Raw genomic sequence first — 19,606 nt, 5'->3', positions numbered from 1 at the left:
CTGAACCGGCCAGAATTCCTCCACTGGTTAACTGGCGAGCTACAGCGGGTCCCCCTTTCGTGATGTGCAGATCATCGGAGCCTCTAAATGGCTCGGGCTTCCTGCCGGTAAGAATGGGCAGGAGTTCTGCCCGCTGCCTACCCGTTCTCCACTGGCACTTAAAATCTACCGTTAGATCTCAGGCTACACCCATTTTGAGTGAGTATTTGTAAAAGATATTCAGACAATCCCCAGCCTTTCATGTGAGGTCATAGAAAACTGTATTAACTTCCCACCTCCAGATATGCAATAAATCGTGATTATTGCCATTTAATAATATCTTCACAACCAATATAAAATTTCTGAGTTTGCCAAAATAAAATTTCTAAAAATGTTATTAAAATAGTTAACATATGTTTTGCATTGCACAAAATGCACAGTGCCATTATCAGACACTTCTACCTGTTTCATAATAACAATATGAAAAAGGAAAGATTCAGACATTTCATGAACAAGCAAAACTTTTGAAGTTTTGGAAGCTAAATCTAATTTCTTCTGGCTTTATTTTTTTTTCTCTGACTGATGTATCTGACAATAAATAATTACGATCTTTGGCATAGCAATTAATAACTATAATAATATATCTGCACAATTACTTGCTGGCATCTTTTAACCTGAACAATCACTGGCTGGTTATTAATTGAAATACTCTAATGGGAGAAATGAGATTAAACTGAAGGAGAAAAATAAAAACAATGTTGTCAGAAGGGGAACAAGATTTGTTATAGAAAATGCATTGGAGATACTCAAAGTAGAATTTAAATACCTAAACAACCGCACAGTACAGCTCCAGAAAACTCACCATCCAGATATTTTTTAATATTAAAAAGGAAATACTTACCAGCACCACTAAATTGAACCAGCCATAAGAGCCATAAAAACATGTGCCACTCCTGTACTGCCATCTTTACATTCTGGAGCAGGAACTGTGACTATCTACTCGAAAACAAAAAAAAACACCTTTCGCCTTCAAGAAAAAACAAATTGTGTTCATTTTGCTTGTTCATAAAATGTCTGAATCCTTCCTTTTTCATATTGTTATTGTATACAACATAGGGAAGTAGAACAGAAAGTATTTCTGCTAAATATTCCACTGGCTTCCCATTTATTTACTGACTACGTATGTGCACTGCAGAGAAACAGGCTTGAAATACAAAATGTACTTTGCTGCAGTACAAAAAAACATTAATTTGGTCACGTTTACTATTTTACGCTATTAACAATAGTACAGTGTAAGAGACTGGGATACTTGAAGAATTTATCACATGATATTTACATTGGCTAGATTAGTAGACAGATAAACATATAACAGAGTAGCTTAGCAATTTGATTGCACCTGAAAACGACCGCGCACTACATACGTCTATTTGCGTCTTCACAGGGACCCCATGAAAATGGTGCTGGTAGATCATTATCATGAGTCAGGCGGGCAGCCAGTGTCTGTTTGGAAGGGGAGCGAAAATTGGGCTTGACTGAAGCCACTTAAAGGCAGCCAGCATTTCTTACAGGGGAAGTGCACTCTGGTTGCAGACAGCAGGGAACACCTGTAAGGAAAGAAATGGCTGCAAGACCTGCAGGTTAGAACCCCAGATTCTCCAATGCCACTTTGGAGGCCCTAGTTCAAGCAGTGGACAGGAGGAGGGAGATCCTTTCCCCCCCGAGGGGCAGAAAGTCCTCCAGACAACACTACTACCACCAATGGGAAGAGGAACTTAGTTCCCAGTACATAGGAACATAAGCAACATAAGAAATAGGAGCAGGAGTAGGCCAAATGGCCCCTTGAGCCTGCTGTGCCATTCAATAAGATCATGGCTGATCCTCGACCTCAACTCCACTTTCCCGCCCGATCCCCATATCCCTTCATTCCCCTAGAGTCCAAAAATCTATCCATCTCAGCCTTGAATAGCCCTCTGGGGTAGAGAATTCCAAAGATTCACAACCCTCTGTGTGAAGAAATTCCTCCTCATCTCAATATTGAATGGCTGACCCCTTATCCTGCGACTATGCCCCCTAGTTCTAGACTCTCTAGCCAGTGGAAACAATCTCTCAGCATCTACCTTGTCAAGCCCTCTCATAACCTTATATGTTTCAATGAGATCATCTTTCATTTTTCTGAACTCCAGAGAGTATAGGCCCCTTCTACTCAATCTCTCTTCATAGGACAACCCAGGACATACGAAATTGGCTAAGAGTCAGAAAGCAGGGAATAGTGGTGTACGGTTGTGTTTCAGACTAGAGAGAAGTATGCAGTAGTGTCCCCCGGGGGTTGGTATTAGGACCATTGCTCTTTTTGATATATATTAATAACCTGAACTTGGGTATACAGAATATAATTTGAAAGTTTGCAGATGACACTAAACTCGGAAATGTAGTAGTGAGGAGGATAGTAACAGACTTCAGGAGGACATAGGTAGACTGGTGAAATGAACAGACACATGGCAGATGAAATTTAACGCAGAGAAGTGTGAATTGATGCATTTTGGTGGGAAGAATGAGGAGAGGCAATCTAAACTAAATGGTACAAATTTAAAGGGGTTGCAGGAACAGAGAAACCTGGGGGAGTACGTTCACAAATTTTTGAAGGTGGCAGGACAAATTGAAAAGGCTGTTTAAAAAAAGCATACGGGATCCTTGGCATAGATGAAAAAAGCAAGGAAGTTATGCTGAACCTTTATAAATCACTGGTTAGGGCCCAATTAGAATATTGTGTCCAATTCTGGGCACCACACTTTAGGAAGAATGTCAAGGCCTTAGAGAGGGTGCAGAGGAGATTTACTAGAATTGTACCAGGGATGTGGAGAGACAAGAGAAGCTGGGGTTGTTCTCCTTAGAGCAGAAAAGGTTAAGGGGAGATTTGATAGAGGTGTTCAAAATCATGAAGGGTTTTGATAGAGTAAATAAGGAGAAACTGTTTCCAGTGGCAGAACGGTCGGTAACCAGAGGACACAGATTTAAAGTAATTGGCAAAAGAATCAGAGGCGAGATGAGGAGAAATTATTTTACGCAATGAGTTGTTATGATTTGGAATACACTGCCTGAAAGTGCATTCTAGATGGAATCAGATTCAATTATAACTTTAAAAAGGGATAAAAACTTGAAGGGGAAAAATTTGCATGGCTATGGGGAAAGAGCAAGGGAATGGGACTAATTGGATAGCTCTTTCAAAAAGCTGGCACAGGCATGATGGGCCGAATGGCCTTCTTCTGTGCAATAAGATTCTATGATTCTATGACATGGCTGCAATGTAGGAATGTTCAATGACCTTATCAGAGTTATCAAGGTAAGAGGCCTTCCTCTCACCTCAATTACTCTCTGCTCACACCTGCACCACCTCCAGCCTCACTATTCAGAATATTCCTGTCCCCCGCTTCTTTTCACTCTCCCATAATCACTGCACCATACTTCACTACACCTCCTCCTCCTACTCACACACTCTGCATCTCCTTCTCTCACCACTATTGTAACCCTCATTTCCCCACACCTCATATCTTCTACACAATATTTGCACTGTTCAACCACAACAGACACATTCTCTAAATGCCTCACAGGGATGTCACTAACACACTCCCTTCTTTCTTGCTGGAGAAGGTCGTCACAGCTTGCGGCAGGAGGCAGCGACCCTGTGGAAGAAAGCTTGCTGGCCAACATGTGCAGGGGCTGAGTTGAGGCCAAGGCGAGTGGCAATGCTGGAGGAGATGTCGCACAGGGTTTCTTCACACCTTATCCTCTTTTTCCCTTCTTACTTCTATCTCACCCTTCACACTCTCCGGCTGCTTTCAGTAGCCACTTCTCTCTCTCTCTGCTCTGCCTTCACATTAAAAGCTAACTCTTGTCCCTCTCTTTCATTTCAGGTGCTTAAAACGTGGACCCCCACTGTGACACTGCAGGAAGAGGAGGCCCGTCTTCCTGAAGATGCAGCGTCATTTGATTTGACCATAGCAAGCACTAGCTCAGAGACTGACGCCACGCATACTTTAGAGGGTATGCTAGAGGAGGCGTCTTCACCTGGTGAATCACCGGCCATGAGGGTGCAGGAGCTAGGCCAGGGGAAAGAATTATATGGGTGCCAGCTTGGTGGAAGGCGAGATCACATACTAGCTCTGCTGCAGACTGTGAGCGGCCATGCCCTAAGGCTAGTGTTGAAATGGGCTTCCAGCGTGTCACATCACTCTTGCACTCTATTCTCGCGCCCAGCCAGAGGAATGCTGAAACTCAGTCCCAAGAGAGTGACGTTGGCTCCATGGGGAGGCACCAACTGTCTTCTCTCAGGAGGATCCACTCTGTTGGTGCCCTTGTTAGTGCCACAGTGCCAGCTGTGCCAGACTATCCCAGCCCACACTAAGATGCTGCCGGGTCCTCAAGGCCCAGAGCTGCTTGAGGTCGCCCACCATGGCCATCAGAAGTGTCCTCAATGGAAGCTCAGCAGTCTCCCAAATCCCAAGCTGTAGACACTGAGGACACACTGTTGGAGCATTAGGATAGGTATACGAGCACACAATACAGACACTAAAGGATTGATTTTAGGAGGGAGGCGGGTTGGCAGTTGGTGGGGGGGGCGACTGGGCGCGTGAGTAATGTGTCCAGTGAATTCGGGGTGCTCCGCACGCGATCGCAGCCTGATTGAAGGTACTTACCTGTGCTTCCGGGTTTCACGCTGGAAAGCTGCGCAGCGGGCGGACTGCTCAGCCGCATCATAGGCTGTCAGCTGGAGGAGCCCTATTTAAAGGGGCAGTCCTCCACTGACAGATGCTGCAGAAAATAGGCAAAATTACAGCATGGAGCAGCCCAGGGGAAAGGCTGCTCCCAGGTTTAATGATGCCTCACTCCAGGTCTTACTGGATGGGGTGAGGAGGAGGGGGAGGACAGAGATCTTCTCCCCGGCGGGTGGGAGGAAGTGGCCTGCCTCTGCCACCACGGAGGCCTGGCTCGAGGTGGTAGAGGAGGTCACCTGCACCACCAACATATCGCGCACCTGCTTACAGTGCAGGAGGCGCTTCAATCACCTAAGTAGGTCAGCCGAAGTGAGTACACTTACTCATTCCCCTACACTCCGTCTGCCACATCACCGCCCCCACCCCACATCTCCTTCTGCACTGCCAACACTACTCTATCACATCACTCCTCACACCCACTCAAAGCTCATCCTCATCTTACCTCCACTTATTCACTTCGCCAGTACTCATCCCGCCACTACCACTCAACCCAATCCTCATACAATCTCATGGCTCTATCTCATACTCACCCTCTCATGCATCTCTTTCACGGTCAGCTTCACCCAATCTGCCACTACCTGTGCTGCAGCCACAGGGCATGCATCACATATGTGCAGTAGGAAGTGTAAGGCAAACGTGTCATGAGCATGAAGGGGATGCACAAGGGTGTTTGAGGGTTTGTCATGGTTTTTACTTATATTTGATTTCTGATTAACTCACATTACATATTATATTGGCACCACTACTGCCACGTCTTTGCGAATCTTGTCTGGTTTGTGCAATAATGCCCTTTCCTGAGGATCACTATGAAGACCCACAACTGATGCCACCCATTGTGTCACTGCAGAGTGGGTGTAGGTGTATTTGCAGGGCTCTTTTGTGCAGACGACTGAGAGACGTCGGCGATGTCCTGGAAGGATGCGGAGGAGAAGTTTTTGAGGGCAGTGGTGACTTTGACAGCGACAGGTAAGAAGATGGTGCTCGGGCCAGCCAGGAGCAGCTCGACATGAAGGAGGCTGCAGATGTCCACGACTACATGTTGAGTGACTCTGAGCCTCCGTATGCACTGAGCCTCGGTCGGTGTACCCTGTGGCGAGGGTAGTGCCTTCTGCGACGCATCTCTCTCTGCGGTTGCCCTCCCTCCTGCTGTGCAGGTGGATGTGTCACAGCACTGTGTTATGGAGCTCCACGTGCCAGAGGTGGATGGCGTGGCCGGCGAGGCTGGTGATGCTGTTTGTCCTCCAAGGAGGTCATGACTGCAGCTATGGCAGCCCCCATCCAGAAGATGTACGTTTGAGGGGGTCCGCAAAGTAGGTAAATGTGTCTGCACACTGGGGTTGAGGTTCCAAGTTGGTGAATTTTATTGTTAGGAGGAGGGTGGTGGAGGCCAAACTTTGTCCAAAGTGACAGAGTGGCTTCCTGCAATGAGTGAGGGTCTCTCCCCCCCCCCCCCACCTGTCAAATGGACCTTTGCAGCTGCCACAGACTGGTGGCTGCAACACGTCCACTTGAACTGGGAGTGTTTCCCCCAGTACGGGAAACAGTCCCAGTTGAGTTGAAAATCCCACCCCTCCTAAAATATCATATCAATCAGGTCTGCCAACAACCTGAACTATGTAAATAATTGATTTAAGTGGGATCCTGCGGGCTTTAATTGCCGGCTGGAATCCCGCATGCGGGGGCTGAGCGCGCATCTAAGCAGGTCACTGGGGAACCCGGAAGTGGGCGGGTTGGAGCCGGGCTCCGGACCCGCCCGGTAATCCCCGATTTTCGGAGCCCCCCCACCACGAACCGACCGGCTCGGAGGTCTGAAAAACGAGCCCTAAGGGGTTGCACAAGGGTGATTCTTAATTATTCCTGTTAAATATTATATACAGAATGAATTGAGTTGTTGGTTAATTATTTTGTGGATTTGGTGTTAATATTTGTGGTGAAGTGAAGTCAAGACCCATAAGGTTGAACTGAAGGAAGGCAATTGGATGATGGTAGTAACGATGGTGGTGATAAGGATTGTGGGACTGTTAGTCTATTGGGGATGGGAGGATGATTCATGTGAAGTGATCTTGGTGGAGTTGCTCTCTAAGAGCAATGGCACCCAATGGTGGTTGATGTTGCGCCTGCTGTTCCTCCTCTTCGTAATGTTCTTCTTCCTCCTCCTCCTCCACTTCTTTCAGCTCAGGTGGTGGTAATGGATGGTCCCTCATTGTCACAAAGTTATGCAGCGTACGGCACATGACCACAAATCTGGATACATGGTCAGGACTGTACTGCAGAGCTCCTCCTGAATAATCTAGGTAGCAGAAGCATCAGTTGAGCATGCCGGCAGTCTGCTCAATGATATTTCTGGCTGTGCCCGGGGTCCTGATAGGGGTCATGAGCCATGTCTGAAGGGAAAAGCCTTTGTTGCCCACTAGCCAGCCTGTGACCTGATGGCCTGGTTGAAATAAACGTGGCACAGAGGACAGGTGCAGGATGAATGAATCGTGACTGCTGCCAGGAAACTGGGCCTGCATGATGCGTTGCCTGTAGTCGCAACCAAACTGGACATTGAGGGAGTGGAATCCCTTTCTATTGAGAAAGATGCCAGGATGGTGAAGGCGAGCACGCAAGGTGATGTGGGTGCAGTCAATTGCACTTTGGATCTTGGGGAAGCCTGCAAGTAAAAGGTAGCAAGGCCAAAGTGGAGCTTGGAATTGGGCTTGGAGGTAGACATGGAGAAGATTTGGGAAGTTGGTCCAGGAAAAGGTTTGGTGCAGAGTCCGTGGCAGCTTGAAGCAGGGGGAGTGGGTCTGAAATGAAGCCAGGGTGTACAACCATGAGAGCGGACCGTTGAATATCTCAATCAATCTACTGAAGTTTAATAATGGTGGCATTGCTTGAAATTACACTTCAGAGGAAATAATGTTGCAAATTTTGTTTTATTGTGTTACATTATTCTTACATTGAATATTTCCAAATGAATGATTGAAATATAGATCCGGATGAAATTATACATTTGCATTATACATTTGTAGCTCACAGTCAAAAAGTAATCTTTAAACATGATTTCAAAACAAGTACTCTGCTAAAAAAAATGATTGTGCTTTTCAGGAAATTTTAATTTAATTTAACTTAATTTAACTTATGTTTCTAACTGTTGTCAGTGCATTTCCTTTGTTGGTAGCCACTAAGGATTTGTAAACAATTTTCCTGTTGATTTATTCTCTTGTTGATTTGATCATAAAGTTGTTAAAAGTACATTCAGAAAATCCACTTCCAAGCCGCCTTCCTATTTCAGCTTCATATCATCGCTAGATGTCTGGGAAGAAAATAGAACTAGTCATGTACAGTTCATCTTATTATATTGAGCCATTCACTGTGTTGCAAGAGACAGATAAATTAGGGAACAATGAAAAGGACCATTTCCGCAGGGGTTCCCCAATCTCCTGCAATAACTTTGGCAGAAGATCAGCAGAAACCCCGGGGAAGTGGCACAAATGACCATTGGCGCCGTTTCTTCCTGACAAAGTACAGTCCACAGATTGGCTTCAAGAGGACTGAAACCATAATGTGCCAGAGGGTATTTGATCATCACTGCCTATAATTATCCTGAAAATCTTCAATCCTATTCATGACCAGATGTTCATCTTTTTTTTAACAAAGCAGTTAATTACTATAGCCTTTTCAGGAGTCTATTGCACATATCTACTGTTCTGTTGAGAGGTATGTCTAGCTGAATGAGATTCCTCAAGGTGAAGCCTATGAATGTGTTTCCGCTGCCTTATCATTAGCCATTGTTTCTTTAATGCAGTCGTGACATTACTGGGCACATTTTCTGAATATTAGCCGGGCAGGACAGAAGCATTTATCGCAAGCTCAAGCACATTTTACTCATGATTTTCTGTCCATTTGTTTTACACCCATGGGCTAAAGAGGAAAATCAGCATAAATGGCTTCAGGTGTAACTCAAGATGTACTTGTGTGGAGTCTTGGTAATAGATAAAATGTTCTATTTTTCATCCAAGTGGTGGCAAGGAAAGATTATGGGCTCGATTTTAGAATCCAAGTGCCGGTGCGTTGGGGACGGTGGGGGTGGGGGGGGCTCCAAAAATCGGGGAAATCCCGAGCGGGTTCGGAACCCGGCTCCAACCCGCAGGCTTCCGGGTTCCTCACTGACGCGTCTGGGTGTGGAAGTCCCACCGGTAATTAAAGCTGGCAGGATGACAATTAAGACGGTTGTTTAGAAAGTTGAAGTATGTGAAGTACTTAATTTTGTGCAAATTGAGGCAGGGGTCCGATTTTCAAACATCCTCAGCGTGTTTCCCATGCTGTGGGAAATACTCCATGTTCTACCAGACATGTTTCAGCCAGCAGCCAGTTGGACATTCAAATGCTTGTTTGACAGATGGGGATAAAAGGTGAGTTATTGCAATAGGGCACTCAGTTCTTTCAGACAAATCTTTGGCTGGGAGATCTTTGTGTTTTCACTGAAAATTCTTATTTTCCACTCAAAATTCTTCGGTTGACACATATTTACCAACTTTTCGGACCCCCTCAAACTGACACCATCACCAGTACATCTGAGGATGAGTAACATCACCATCCTCGCCATCCCTCCCTGCAACTACAGATACACCCACTGTAAAGTGACCCAATGGTGGCATCAAGTGTCACTGTTCATGGTGAACCTCATGAAAAGGCCCAATCACAAAAGCCAGTCAAGAATGGGCAAGACGTGGCAGTAGTGGTGACAGTCATAACATTTAATGTGACTTTAACAACAAACAAATATAAATGAAAAATATGACAGTCTGTCAGACACCCTTGTGCACATCCTTCGTGATCACAAAACCTTAGCCTTTCTCTTCCTACTACTTCTACGTGGTGCATCCTGCAGAGGTAGTGGCAGGTTGCTCATGTTCATGCCCTGACTGCTTGGATGCTTTCGGCCTACACCCTCTGGATTTTGGAGCCTGTGAGGGTCCCTCCAAAGACTGCTCCACCTGCACCTGTGCAGGGGCAGACTCGGTCACCTGGAGAGGAGGTTGCATTGCGGGTACTGGTTGAGAGGGGGGCAACGGGTGAGGCGTGGGAGCGCTTTGAGTGGCGTCCCCACTTCCATGTCCTCTTTGACCATCATCCCTCTCTGTGATTTGTGCTTGAAGTTCATCGGAGGCTAGCCTTCTCTCCATCGCAGACATTCTCGCACTTACCTGAGACACTATCTCAGACATTTCAGCAATTATGTGCGATACTATCTCAGACAGTTGTTCATGTCCCTGCGACACTATCTCAGAGATTCCCTCCTGTACATGTGCCACCATTCCACTAATGCAGGAGTTGGACTCCTCCATCCTCTGTGCTATTGTGGAGAGCGCAAGTGGCACCTGTTACAGCACCTCGCAAATGTGCTGCTGTCCCTCGATCATTCTCCTTTTAAAGGGGTTCAGCATCTGCGACCAGCTGAGCAGAGGCTGGAGAGGAGTGCGCCCACCGACGCGGACTCTCCACAGCTGCCCCTGCCACCAGTGTCTGCTCATGCTCACTTGTGTGTGGTGACTCTCCAGGTGCCAACTAACTCACTACTAGGACCCACCGAGGTGTGAGTATCTGTGCTGGTGGATGGCTCGCTATGATGTGATGGTGCACCCTCAGAGGCCGGTTGGACCTCTGAGGAATCGCCTTCTGCCATCACTGCAGTCGTTGAAGGGCCTGTAAGAGAACAGAAGGCAATATTAAGCATCATCACAGATGTGTCATATTGCATTCATATTGTGTGTGATGAATGTTAAAGTTGTGTCACCAGATGTTTGTGGGGTGCCAGTCTTGGCGTCCCCGAAGGACAGGCACTCGAGGGTGAGGCTGATCTGCAGGGCCTTCCCCTCCATGTCTGTGAGGACCACTATTTGTTGTGGCCCCCCCTCCAGTCCTCACCCTCTCTCGTGCATTTTGCGCTCTTCTTCTAGAAGGGGAGAAAGTACAAACGTGAGTGAGTGAGTGATGGTGAAGTGGTCAGCCGATAAATGCATTGATTTGGGTGAGACTGACCACGAAAGAGATGCATCAGAGGATGAGTATGAGACAGAGACATCACACTGGATGAGGATTGGGGTGAGTGGTAGTGGTGGGATAACTAATGGGGAGGTGAGGAAGTGCTGAGGAAGTGCAGGTAAGTTGAGGATGGGCCCTAAGTGGGCGTGAGGAGTGATGTGATGGAGTAGTCTTGGCAGTGCAGAATGTGTTTGGGGGGGTGGGGGCGATGATGTGCAGCACGGAATGTAGGAGAATGAGTAAGTGTACTTACTTTTGCTGAACTAGTTAGGTCATTGAAATGCTTCCTGCACTGGATCCAGGTGCGGGAGATGATGCTGCTGTTGGTGACCTCCTCTGGCACCTCGAGCCAGGCCTTCTTGGTGGCAGGGGCAGGCCACTTCCTCCCGTCCGCGGGGTAAAACACTTCCCTCCTCCTCCTCACCCCGTCCAGTAGCTTCTGCAGTGAGGCATCATTGAACCTTGGAGCAGCCTTGCCCCTGTGCTGCTCCATTGTGATTTCTGGGTCTTTGCTCCAGCAAAAGCCTTTGGAGCAATTGCCCATTAAATAGAGCTCCTCCAGCTGACAGCCTGCGATGCGGGTGCACAGTCTGCCCTCTGCGCAGCTTTCCGACGGCAAACCCGGAAGCCACGTTAAATGGCACCAATTCACTAGCAAAACAGATATATTTTATTGGTTGGGTTACCCACGTGCCCATTCACCCGCCTCCCTCCCCCCCACCGCTGCATCCCGCCTCCATTCTAAAATTGGGGCCAATACGACTATTTAAGACTTTGGGGGTAATTTTACCCGCCTAGAATGGGTTGGGGGGAGGGGAGGCGGGGGTTAAAATTTCAAAAATGGGAAACCCACCCCCCAACCCGCTTCCAGGGTTGGGGGTGGGTTTCCCAGGGAGGTATTGCTGCAGTTATATAGGGTATTGGTGAGACCGCACCTGGAATACTGCATACAGTTTTGGTCTCCATACTTAAGAAAAGACATACTTGCTCTCGAGGCAGTACAAAGAAGGTTCACTCGGTTAATCCCGGGGATGAGGGGGCGGACATATGAGGAGAGGTTGAGTAGATTGGGACTCTACTCATTGGAGTTCAGAAGAATGAGAAGCGATCTTATTGAAACATATAAGATTGTGAAGGGGCTTGATCGGGTGGATGCGGTAAGGATGTTCCCAAGGATGGGTGAAACTAGAACTAGGGGGCATAATCTTAGAATAAGGGGCTGCTCTTTCAAAACTGAGATGAGGAGAAACTTCTTCACTCAGAGGGTGGTAGGTCTGTGGAATTTGCTGCCCCAGGAAGCTGTGGAAGCTACATCATTAAATAAATTTAAAACAGAAATAGACAGTTTCCTAGAAGTAAAGGGAATTAGGGGCTACGGGCAGCAGGCAGGAAATTGGACATGAATTTAGATTTGAGGTTAGGATCAGATCAGCCATGATCTTATTGAATGGCGGAGCAGGCTCGAGGGGCCGATAGGCCTACTCCTGCTCCTATTTCTTATGTTCTTTTGTAACCCGCCTACTTCTAGTTTTAGTGGAGGTGGTTTGGAAGCAGGTTGGCCGGGCGACTAACCTGCTGTCTGGAGGTGGGTCCCTAATTTAAATATTTTAATGAAGCTGCTTGCCACAAATTTTCCCTGTGTTTCAGATTTAATGCCAACCAGGCCTTGGGAAACCCATCAGCTGAATGGAGGTGAGAACGGCTGGATCCAACAGGTAAGTGCCTTTCCAGCACTGCTTGTTGGCCAGGAGGAGCAGGAGTGCTTGCCCCCGATCCGCCAAGCAAACCTGTTAAATTCCCCATGATCAGACCTCCGCAATTCCACCCCCCCCGCAATTGTCCCCCCCCCCCCCCCACCCTGCCCCCACCACGATCTCTCTGATCACCGACCCAACTCTCAGGCCCCCGACCAATCTCTCCGGTTCCCCCCCCCGCCAAGATGTCACCCCGACCGATCTCTCCTGGCCCCCGTCCCCCCCCGATGTCCCCTTCAACTGATCTCTCCGGGCTCCCCCCCAACCCTGTTTTCCCCCCCAACCCATGATCTCTCCCTCCCTCCTCCCTGGCTGCGGCCCGGTGCCACAGGCCTACCGCCTGACAGCCAGCCAGCAATTTAACCTGGCTGGCTGCAGCCGGGAAACGAAGTCCAAAGATTTAAATCAGATCCTGCCCTCCGGGAAACCTGTACTTCCGGGTTTCCCAGGCGCTACACCTCTCTCCTACTCCCTCCCCGCCTTCCCATAAATATCAGGGCATTTATGTCTTACAAAAGAAAAGCTCCCAAACGTCTATACTTGAATATTCTAACCATTTAACTGTAGCCTATGTAAGGGGTTAGAACATTCGAGTCTAGACGTTTAGGAACTTCTCTTTTGTAAGACATGAAGTAGTTGTGTAGTAGTTTCCATTCCTTACAGCTCTGGTATCTGCTCTGGAAAGAAATACAAATTATTTTCTAAGTTTTGGAAGGTTCCTATTTGGAAACCCAGTCAAAGGGTCACGTTAGGTCATCTCAATCAAGACCGAGCTGGGGGCACTAATGTTGGCCTCAGTGATCCCGGACTAGAGAGGAGAAAACAAATTCATCTAGGGTTCGTGTTCCCAATTACTAATCATTAAACCCCTCTTGTGAATATTGGGTGTGGACATGACTGGGCTTGGCTGTGATGATCCCTGTGATTGACTAGCCTGCCAACAATCACAGTCTCAGGGCACAAGTTGAAGAATGGCCAAGTTGACAGGGCGGCAGATGGCTGCAGTGCCATCATCTGTGGGACCCTGTTCCAGCATGAGTCGTGCCCTTCAGAAGAGATGGGGAGAAAATTGGGAAAAAGAAATGATTGTAGCTAAATGCTTTACATAGAGAAGATGAATACTAATACGAGCATTAAATGACACTGAATGGAAAAACCACTCCTGGCATTTCAAAAACCGATGTTAAATTTAAAGCATATTCAAGCCCATTCAGGGCAATGTGTCTCACCTTCAGATGTTGTCACACATCTTTTTCCACCATATTCCCCGATTTTACTATAAAAAAGGATCTTTATTCGAGCACGCATGCAGTAGGTTGTTCTGGGTTTCAGATTCTGTATATTCAGAGTGTTGCTGGTTGCTGTGTGTAGTTCAGGTCTCTGTACAAAATATGAAATTGTTGGTTTTTTATTTTAAACAAAAAAATATATTTTTAGATGAAGCACTTTTTAAAGTTCTCAACCTGGGCACCACTCCCCAGTTTAGTGGGTGTTCATGTAACCTGTTTCCCACATCTCTCCCACCTCTTGCAGCAACAATATCGGGATCAACAGTCCAGTGTTGCCTCTCTCCCTGTTGTTCTCTCTTCATTGGCACTGATGGCATGGCTGAAATCTGGAACTTCATGGATGTACCCCCTGCCCCTGCCATGCATTGACACAGCCTGTTGGTCTCCAACACGTTACACCACAATGTCACCTTGGTTTCAGCATTAATTGGCACAGAAGAGTTACATTTGCTGAGAGAGAGCACAAGGATACCGAGTGCATGAACTGCAAATACCACAAATCCCTAACCAGGGGAGGAAAGTATTATCAGATCAGCGTGAGGGGAATTCTACATTGAATCTGAACTGTAGCATATCTCACACGAGAGTCATTTTTGAAGTCACTATGGTACCATGTAGAAAACAGTCCTAATTTCCAAATTTGTCAACAAATCTGAGAATAAATATGCAAAGCTAAAAAAAAATATTCTAAATTTATGTATTTCTGTTCTTCCTCTTACTATCTATTATAAATAGCAGTTTTACCCATTGTAATTTTTTCCATTAAAATGGATATCTTATTCTCTTAAATCTTATATTAGGGACCATACTTGTATACTGCTAATAAGTCATTCCCTGACCATGAGGATATGCTGGTACCCTGATCCTAGGCCTATGTAAGTGCTTCTGTCCAACAGATCCTGTGAGAAAGTAATTTGCATCCATACAGTGTCTCAAGTGGAAGTCACGATGTGGGGAATCACAAAGTGTGTCTCTACATTCAGCAACTTCATGGCAGGGCTGTCGACACACCAAGGTGATGCACTGCTAGAATGCCAGTACTAAGGTGATTCATTTAACAGAACTAATGGAGTATTAATACCATAATGAATGCAGCTTTAATCTTACATGGTCCACTGGATTGCCTATAATTTCTACTAGGTATTCAATGTCACTATATATTTTCTCCAAGGTAATCCAGAAGCCATTCTTTCTTCTGAACGGTGTCCGTGGAGCAAGCAGTTTCACCAGTATTGATTTTGTCTGGGGGCTGAGTTTAATCTTCGGAGGACCAATGGCTGCTAAAATTTAAAAAAAATCTGGTATAAGAGGAAAATTGGTATTGTACTGACATGAATGCTTCAGATATATCTTTATTGATTCAAAATGCAGCACCTCACATGTTATGGTTTTTGTACAATCTAATGGTTTGTAGATGGATGAGTTCTGCATTGGTTTATTGTAATTGGTATACTTTATCCCCTATATTTGTGAGTAAAAGAAATACTGATAAACATCTCCTGGCCGGCCTCTCACCTTGCACCCTCCACAAACTTGAACTCATCCAAAACTGTGCGGCCTGTATCCAACTTGTACCAAATCCTGTTCATCCATCACCCCTGTGTTCGCTGATCTACATTGGCTCCCGGTCTGGCGACGCCTCGATTTTAAAATTCTCATACGAGTTTTCAAATCCCTCCACGGCTGCGCCCTTCCCTATCTCTGTAACTTCCTCCAGCACTACAACCTTTTGAGATCTCTGCGCTCCTCCAATTCTGGTCTCTTGCACATCCCTGATTTTCATCACTCCACCATTGGCTGCCATGCCTTCAGCTGCCTAGGCCCTATGCTCTGGAATTCCCTCCCTAAACCTCTCTGCCTCTCTACCTTTCTCTCCTCCTTTAAGACGCTCCTTAAAACCTACCTCTTCGACCAAGCTTTTGGTCACCTGTCCTAATATCTCCTTATGTTGCTTGGTGTCAAATTTTGTTTGATAACGCTCCTGTGAAACGCCTTGGGACGTTTTACTACATTAAAGGTGCTATATAAATGCAAGTTGTTGTTGTATAATACATACTAATTATACAGCTTCCTGGTAATTAATTATGAATTATTTCTCAAGGAACTTGTAGTGATGTTATCACAATAATTAAAGGAGAATGTACCTCTAAGGAAAGGTGTTAGTAGTGGTGAGTAATTTACCCATAGAATGTCAACAGTGTGTATTTTATCAAAAAATGTAATTGTTTTACAATCCCTTCAAAATCTCTTCCATGGAATTCTCCATTCATCCAGTTGGTGCTATAAAGGCTGGCACAAAACAGATTGAGGTGCCTGAAGACAGAGAACTCCTTCGAGCACAGCCATTTATTACCACAAGTGTCAATGTTTTTGTCTCACAAGGTCACAAGATAGATACAGATGAGGAAGGCCATTTGATTCAGCTTAACTCATCCATCAGAAATACTAAAGATGAATGATAGAGACATTAATACATAATTACTTACTTTCCCAAAAGGGAATAAACCTTTCACTAAACACCCAGTTTGAGTGACCATTTGTTGTAAGGGCTTGGACTCTTGCAAAGTGTGGCTCCATGAAGTCTTTTGTCTCTTGTGTGAGGTCACAGAATGCCCTACTAATTTTCCAGCATTCTGCTTTATTATTCCACTGCTTCTCTCCATACCTACAATGGATAATTTTGTATGGTTATAGTAAGTGCTTGAGAAGCAATAAAAATATGGCACATATCAAATGAATCATTAGCAGATTGACAGATTACAAAATTCACAAGATAAATGCAGATATGAATGCTATTCATACAACCTTAGCTCATCCATCCAAAGAGACCCTACACAGTACCCTCATCATGGCATCCAGCTGGTCCTTAAATTACGCTAGGGATTTTTCCTCTGCTACCCCATGTAGAAGTCCAATCCATGTGGTCTTCATTTCTGACATCAGTCCTAAATTTACCTTTTATTAGTTTGAACCTATGTCCCCTTATCTCACTGTGATGGTTTAGTTTGAATTAGTGTTCAGCATATACCTTTTCCACACAGTTTACTATCTTATATAACTCTATAATGTCACCTTTTGGTCAACTGCCTTTAAGGCTCAAAAAATGAATTTCTCCGGTGTTTCCTCAAAACTCACTTCTCTACTGTTAAGGATCTGTCTTTTGGAAGACAAGTACACTAAGTCGCAGAGTTTTCCACAGTCCAATTGGGGTATCACTTCCTCAAAATAATTTAGGAGGCTGGTCAGTAAGGATATTTTCCTTCTGAATCTTTCTGGCTGCTCTTTATTAATTTGTCATCATGCAAGTAATCCTCAAGTTTACTCCTGATAATTTAGATCAGTATTTTACCTTGAACTGAATTAAGACTAAGGGGGCTAGAAATTGAGCCATTTAACGCCCTATGTTTTGGCACTACGTGACCTCCCGGAGTGCCAAGATGGCGTCTTGGATGCACACGTTTGTTTCTAGCGTGATGTGCGCCGGACGTCATCTTGGTAAAGGTATTAGTGCATGCGCAGAGAGCGAACGTTGGCAGCATGTAAAGTAGGGAGAAAATGCGTACAATCAGTGTGCAACGCTGATTTAAAGTGATAGACACCATTTTGGAACTTAACGTTCCACTCAACGCATAGTCTTAACCATGCACACCTGAACATGTCTTAGAGTGCCTGGAGGACCCCATACCAGCCCTATTTAAAGGGATCATGCAGGTGTTGCAGGTTAGTTGCTAGATTATTGCTTTTGGCTGCTGGTAGAATAGGAAGTGTTTTTTGAAGCTCCCTATACTTACTGAGCGTTGCTAAAGTACATTTGAGAGTGGTTTGGCAGGTACTGCCTTTCGATTGGGAAAGTTACAACAGTGGTTGAACAAGATTCCTGGCAACCATGGGCGGTCTGCTAAGCTCCCGCTGGGTATTGAATACGAATGGGAGCATGCAGAGAGGCCACACATAGCAGATCAAGCTGCGAGGAGAGGGAGGAGGATGAGGTGCAGGGTACTGAGCAGGAGGCCGTATCCAATGGGGGCCGTCAGAGACCAATTCTCTTACTCAACATGAGCAAAGATCAGTGCATCCGACGGCTGAGGTTCACCAAGGAAGTCCTGACGGAGATCTGTCAACTGCTGCAGCCACAACTACAGCCTCAGAGCAGGGCAAGGACAGCATTGCCTGTGGCTGTGAAGGTAACCGTGGTGCTGAACTTCTACGGCTTTGGATCATTTCAGGCCTTTGCTGACGGTATGTGCAACATCTCGCAGTTTGCAATGCACTGCTTCATAAGGGAGGTCACTGGCACACTATACGAGATGAGGAACAGGTTCATTACGTTCCCTCTTGATAGAGACAAGCAGAACGAGTAAGCACAGGGGTTTGCTCACATTGCCAACTTCCCCAGGATGCCATTGACTATGTGCATATTGCCTTGTGTGCTCCACATATCAACTCGGCCGTCTTTGTGAACCGAAAGGGCTTCCACTCCCTGAACATGCAGCTGGTGTGCGACCACACGCATCGTATCATGGAGGTCGATGCCCACTACCCAGGAAGCAGTCATGACGCCTTTGTTATGCAGCAGTCCAACAATCCAGTTATCTTTCACCCGGCTCGGCAAGTCAAAGGCTGGCTACTTGGCGACAAGGGCTATCCCCTCATGAAGTGGCTCATGACTCTGGTCAGGCATGCACACACACATGTAGAGCAGGCCTACAATGAGAGCCATGCTGCCACACGCAACGTCACGGAGCACACTATGGGCCTCCTGAAGCAGCGCTTCCGCTGCCTGGACCGTTCTGGAAGAGTCCTGCAGTACTCTGCTGAGCAGGTGGGAAGACTCGTGCTGCATAACCTCGCCATCATGAAGGACCAGCCCTTGCCACCGATGATCAGACAAGACCCTGAACCAGAGGGTGAGGAGAAGGAGGAGGAGGAAGAGCTGAGGAGGAGGAGAGGGAGGAGCCGGAGGAGGAAGTGGAGGAAGACGCAAGAGGGCAACATGGAACACACGTCTTGTCTGCAAGGGCTCTGCATGTTCACCTGATCCATGAGCGATATCAATAATGTGAACGACATCTCCCAAGTCACCAACAGTCCTACACTCCCCACCAGTCTGCTCCCACATGACCATCAAATCACCCTCCATCTGATTACACATTGCTTTCCCCCTCAGCTCATCGCACAAATAAAAACCACCACCAAATGCAAATTCAAAGTCACATTTATCAATTAAGAAATGAAATTATGCAAACAAAAGGGGACTATTCGCCCTTGTGCTTTGCCTTAGTGTCTGTTGTTCGTGTGCCTTTACCTATCCTAGTGCTCCTACGAGGTGCACCCCAATGGCTGGAGCATGAATGATGGGAGACTGCTGGCCTTCAATTGAGGAGCTTGCTGATGGCCTTGGAGGACGACGTCGAGCAGCTCTGGGCCTGGAGGGCCCGGCTTCAGACTGCACATCTCAGCATGGCCTGCAGCAGTCTGACCTGGCTGGCTGATAGGCAACAACAGGGGCACTGGTGGAATGGCAGGGGTGGGAGCAGAATGCTGTCGTCCGGAGAGAGGACAGCAGGCCCGACTGCCATGGTGCCACTGCCACTCTCTTGGTCGGGGCCTCAGCAATCCTGGTGATCTGCTGGAGAACGGATTGCTGGAGTGCAGAGATGCCCTGGGAGTCCAGTTCCACGGTGGTCCCCAGAGCCACAATAGCAGCAATCTGAGCTTCCATTGCAGCAGTCTGAGCTTCAACTGTAGCTTGCAGACCTTTGATGACATCAATTTGTACTGC

At 46.6% G+C, this 19,606-nt stretch overlaps 1 protein-coding gene across 1 annotated transcript; it reads right to left on the bottom strand.

The window, feature by feature from the left end:
• Positions 1-7,816: 7,816 nt before the first annotated feature.
• On the bottom strand, positions 7,817-18,148 carry LOC137322180 (interleukin-22 receptor subunit alpha-2-like). Its single transcript, XM_067985293.1, has 5 exons — positions 18,063-18,148; positions 16,311-16,489; positions 14,932-15,104; positions 13,765-13,915; positions 7,817-8,049 (listed from the first exon to the last, which is right to left on the bottom strand). Exons 1-5 carry the CDS (start codon positions 18,146-18,148, stop codon positions 8,042-8,044), a joined length of 597 nt encoding a protein of 198 aa, XP_067841394.1. The 3' UTR covers positions 7,817-8,041.
• Positions 18,149-19,606: the final 1,458 nt, after the last annotated feature.

This window comes from Heptranchias perlo, chromosome 5, assembly GCF_035084215.1.
Source record: "Heptranchias perlo isolate sHepPer1 chromosome 5, sHepPer1.hap1, whole genome shotgun sequence".
NCBI classification, from domain to species: Eukaryota; Metazoa; Chordata; class Chondrichthyes; order Hexanchiformes; family Hexanchidae; genus Heptranchias; species Heptranchias perlo.
Note: the sequence above shows the minus strand (reverse complement) of the source record. Positions and strands in the feature narration are given on the sequence as shown.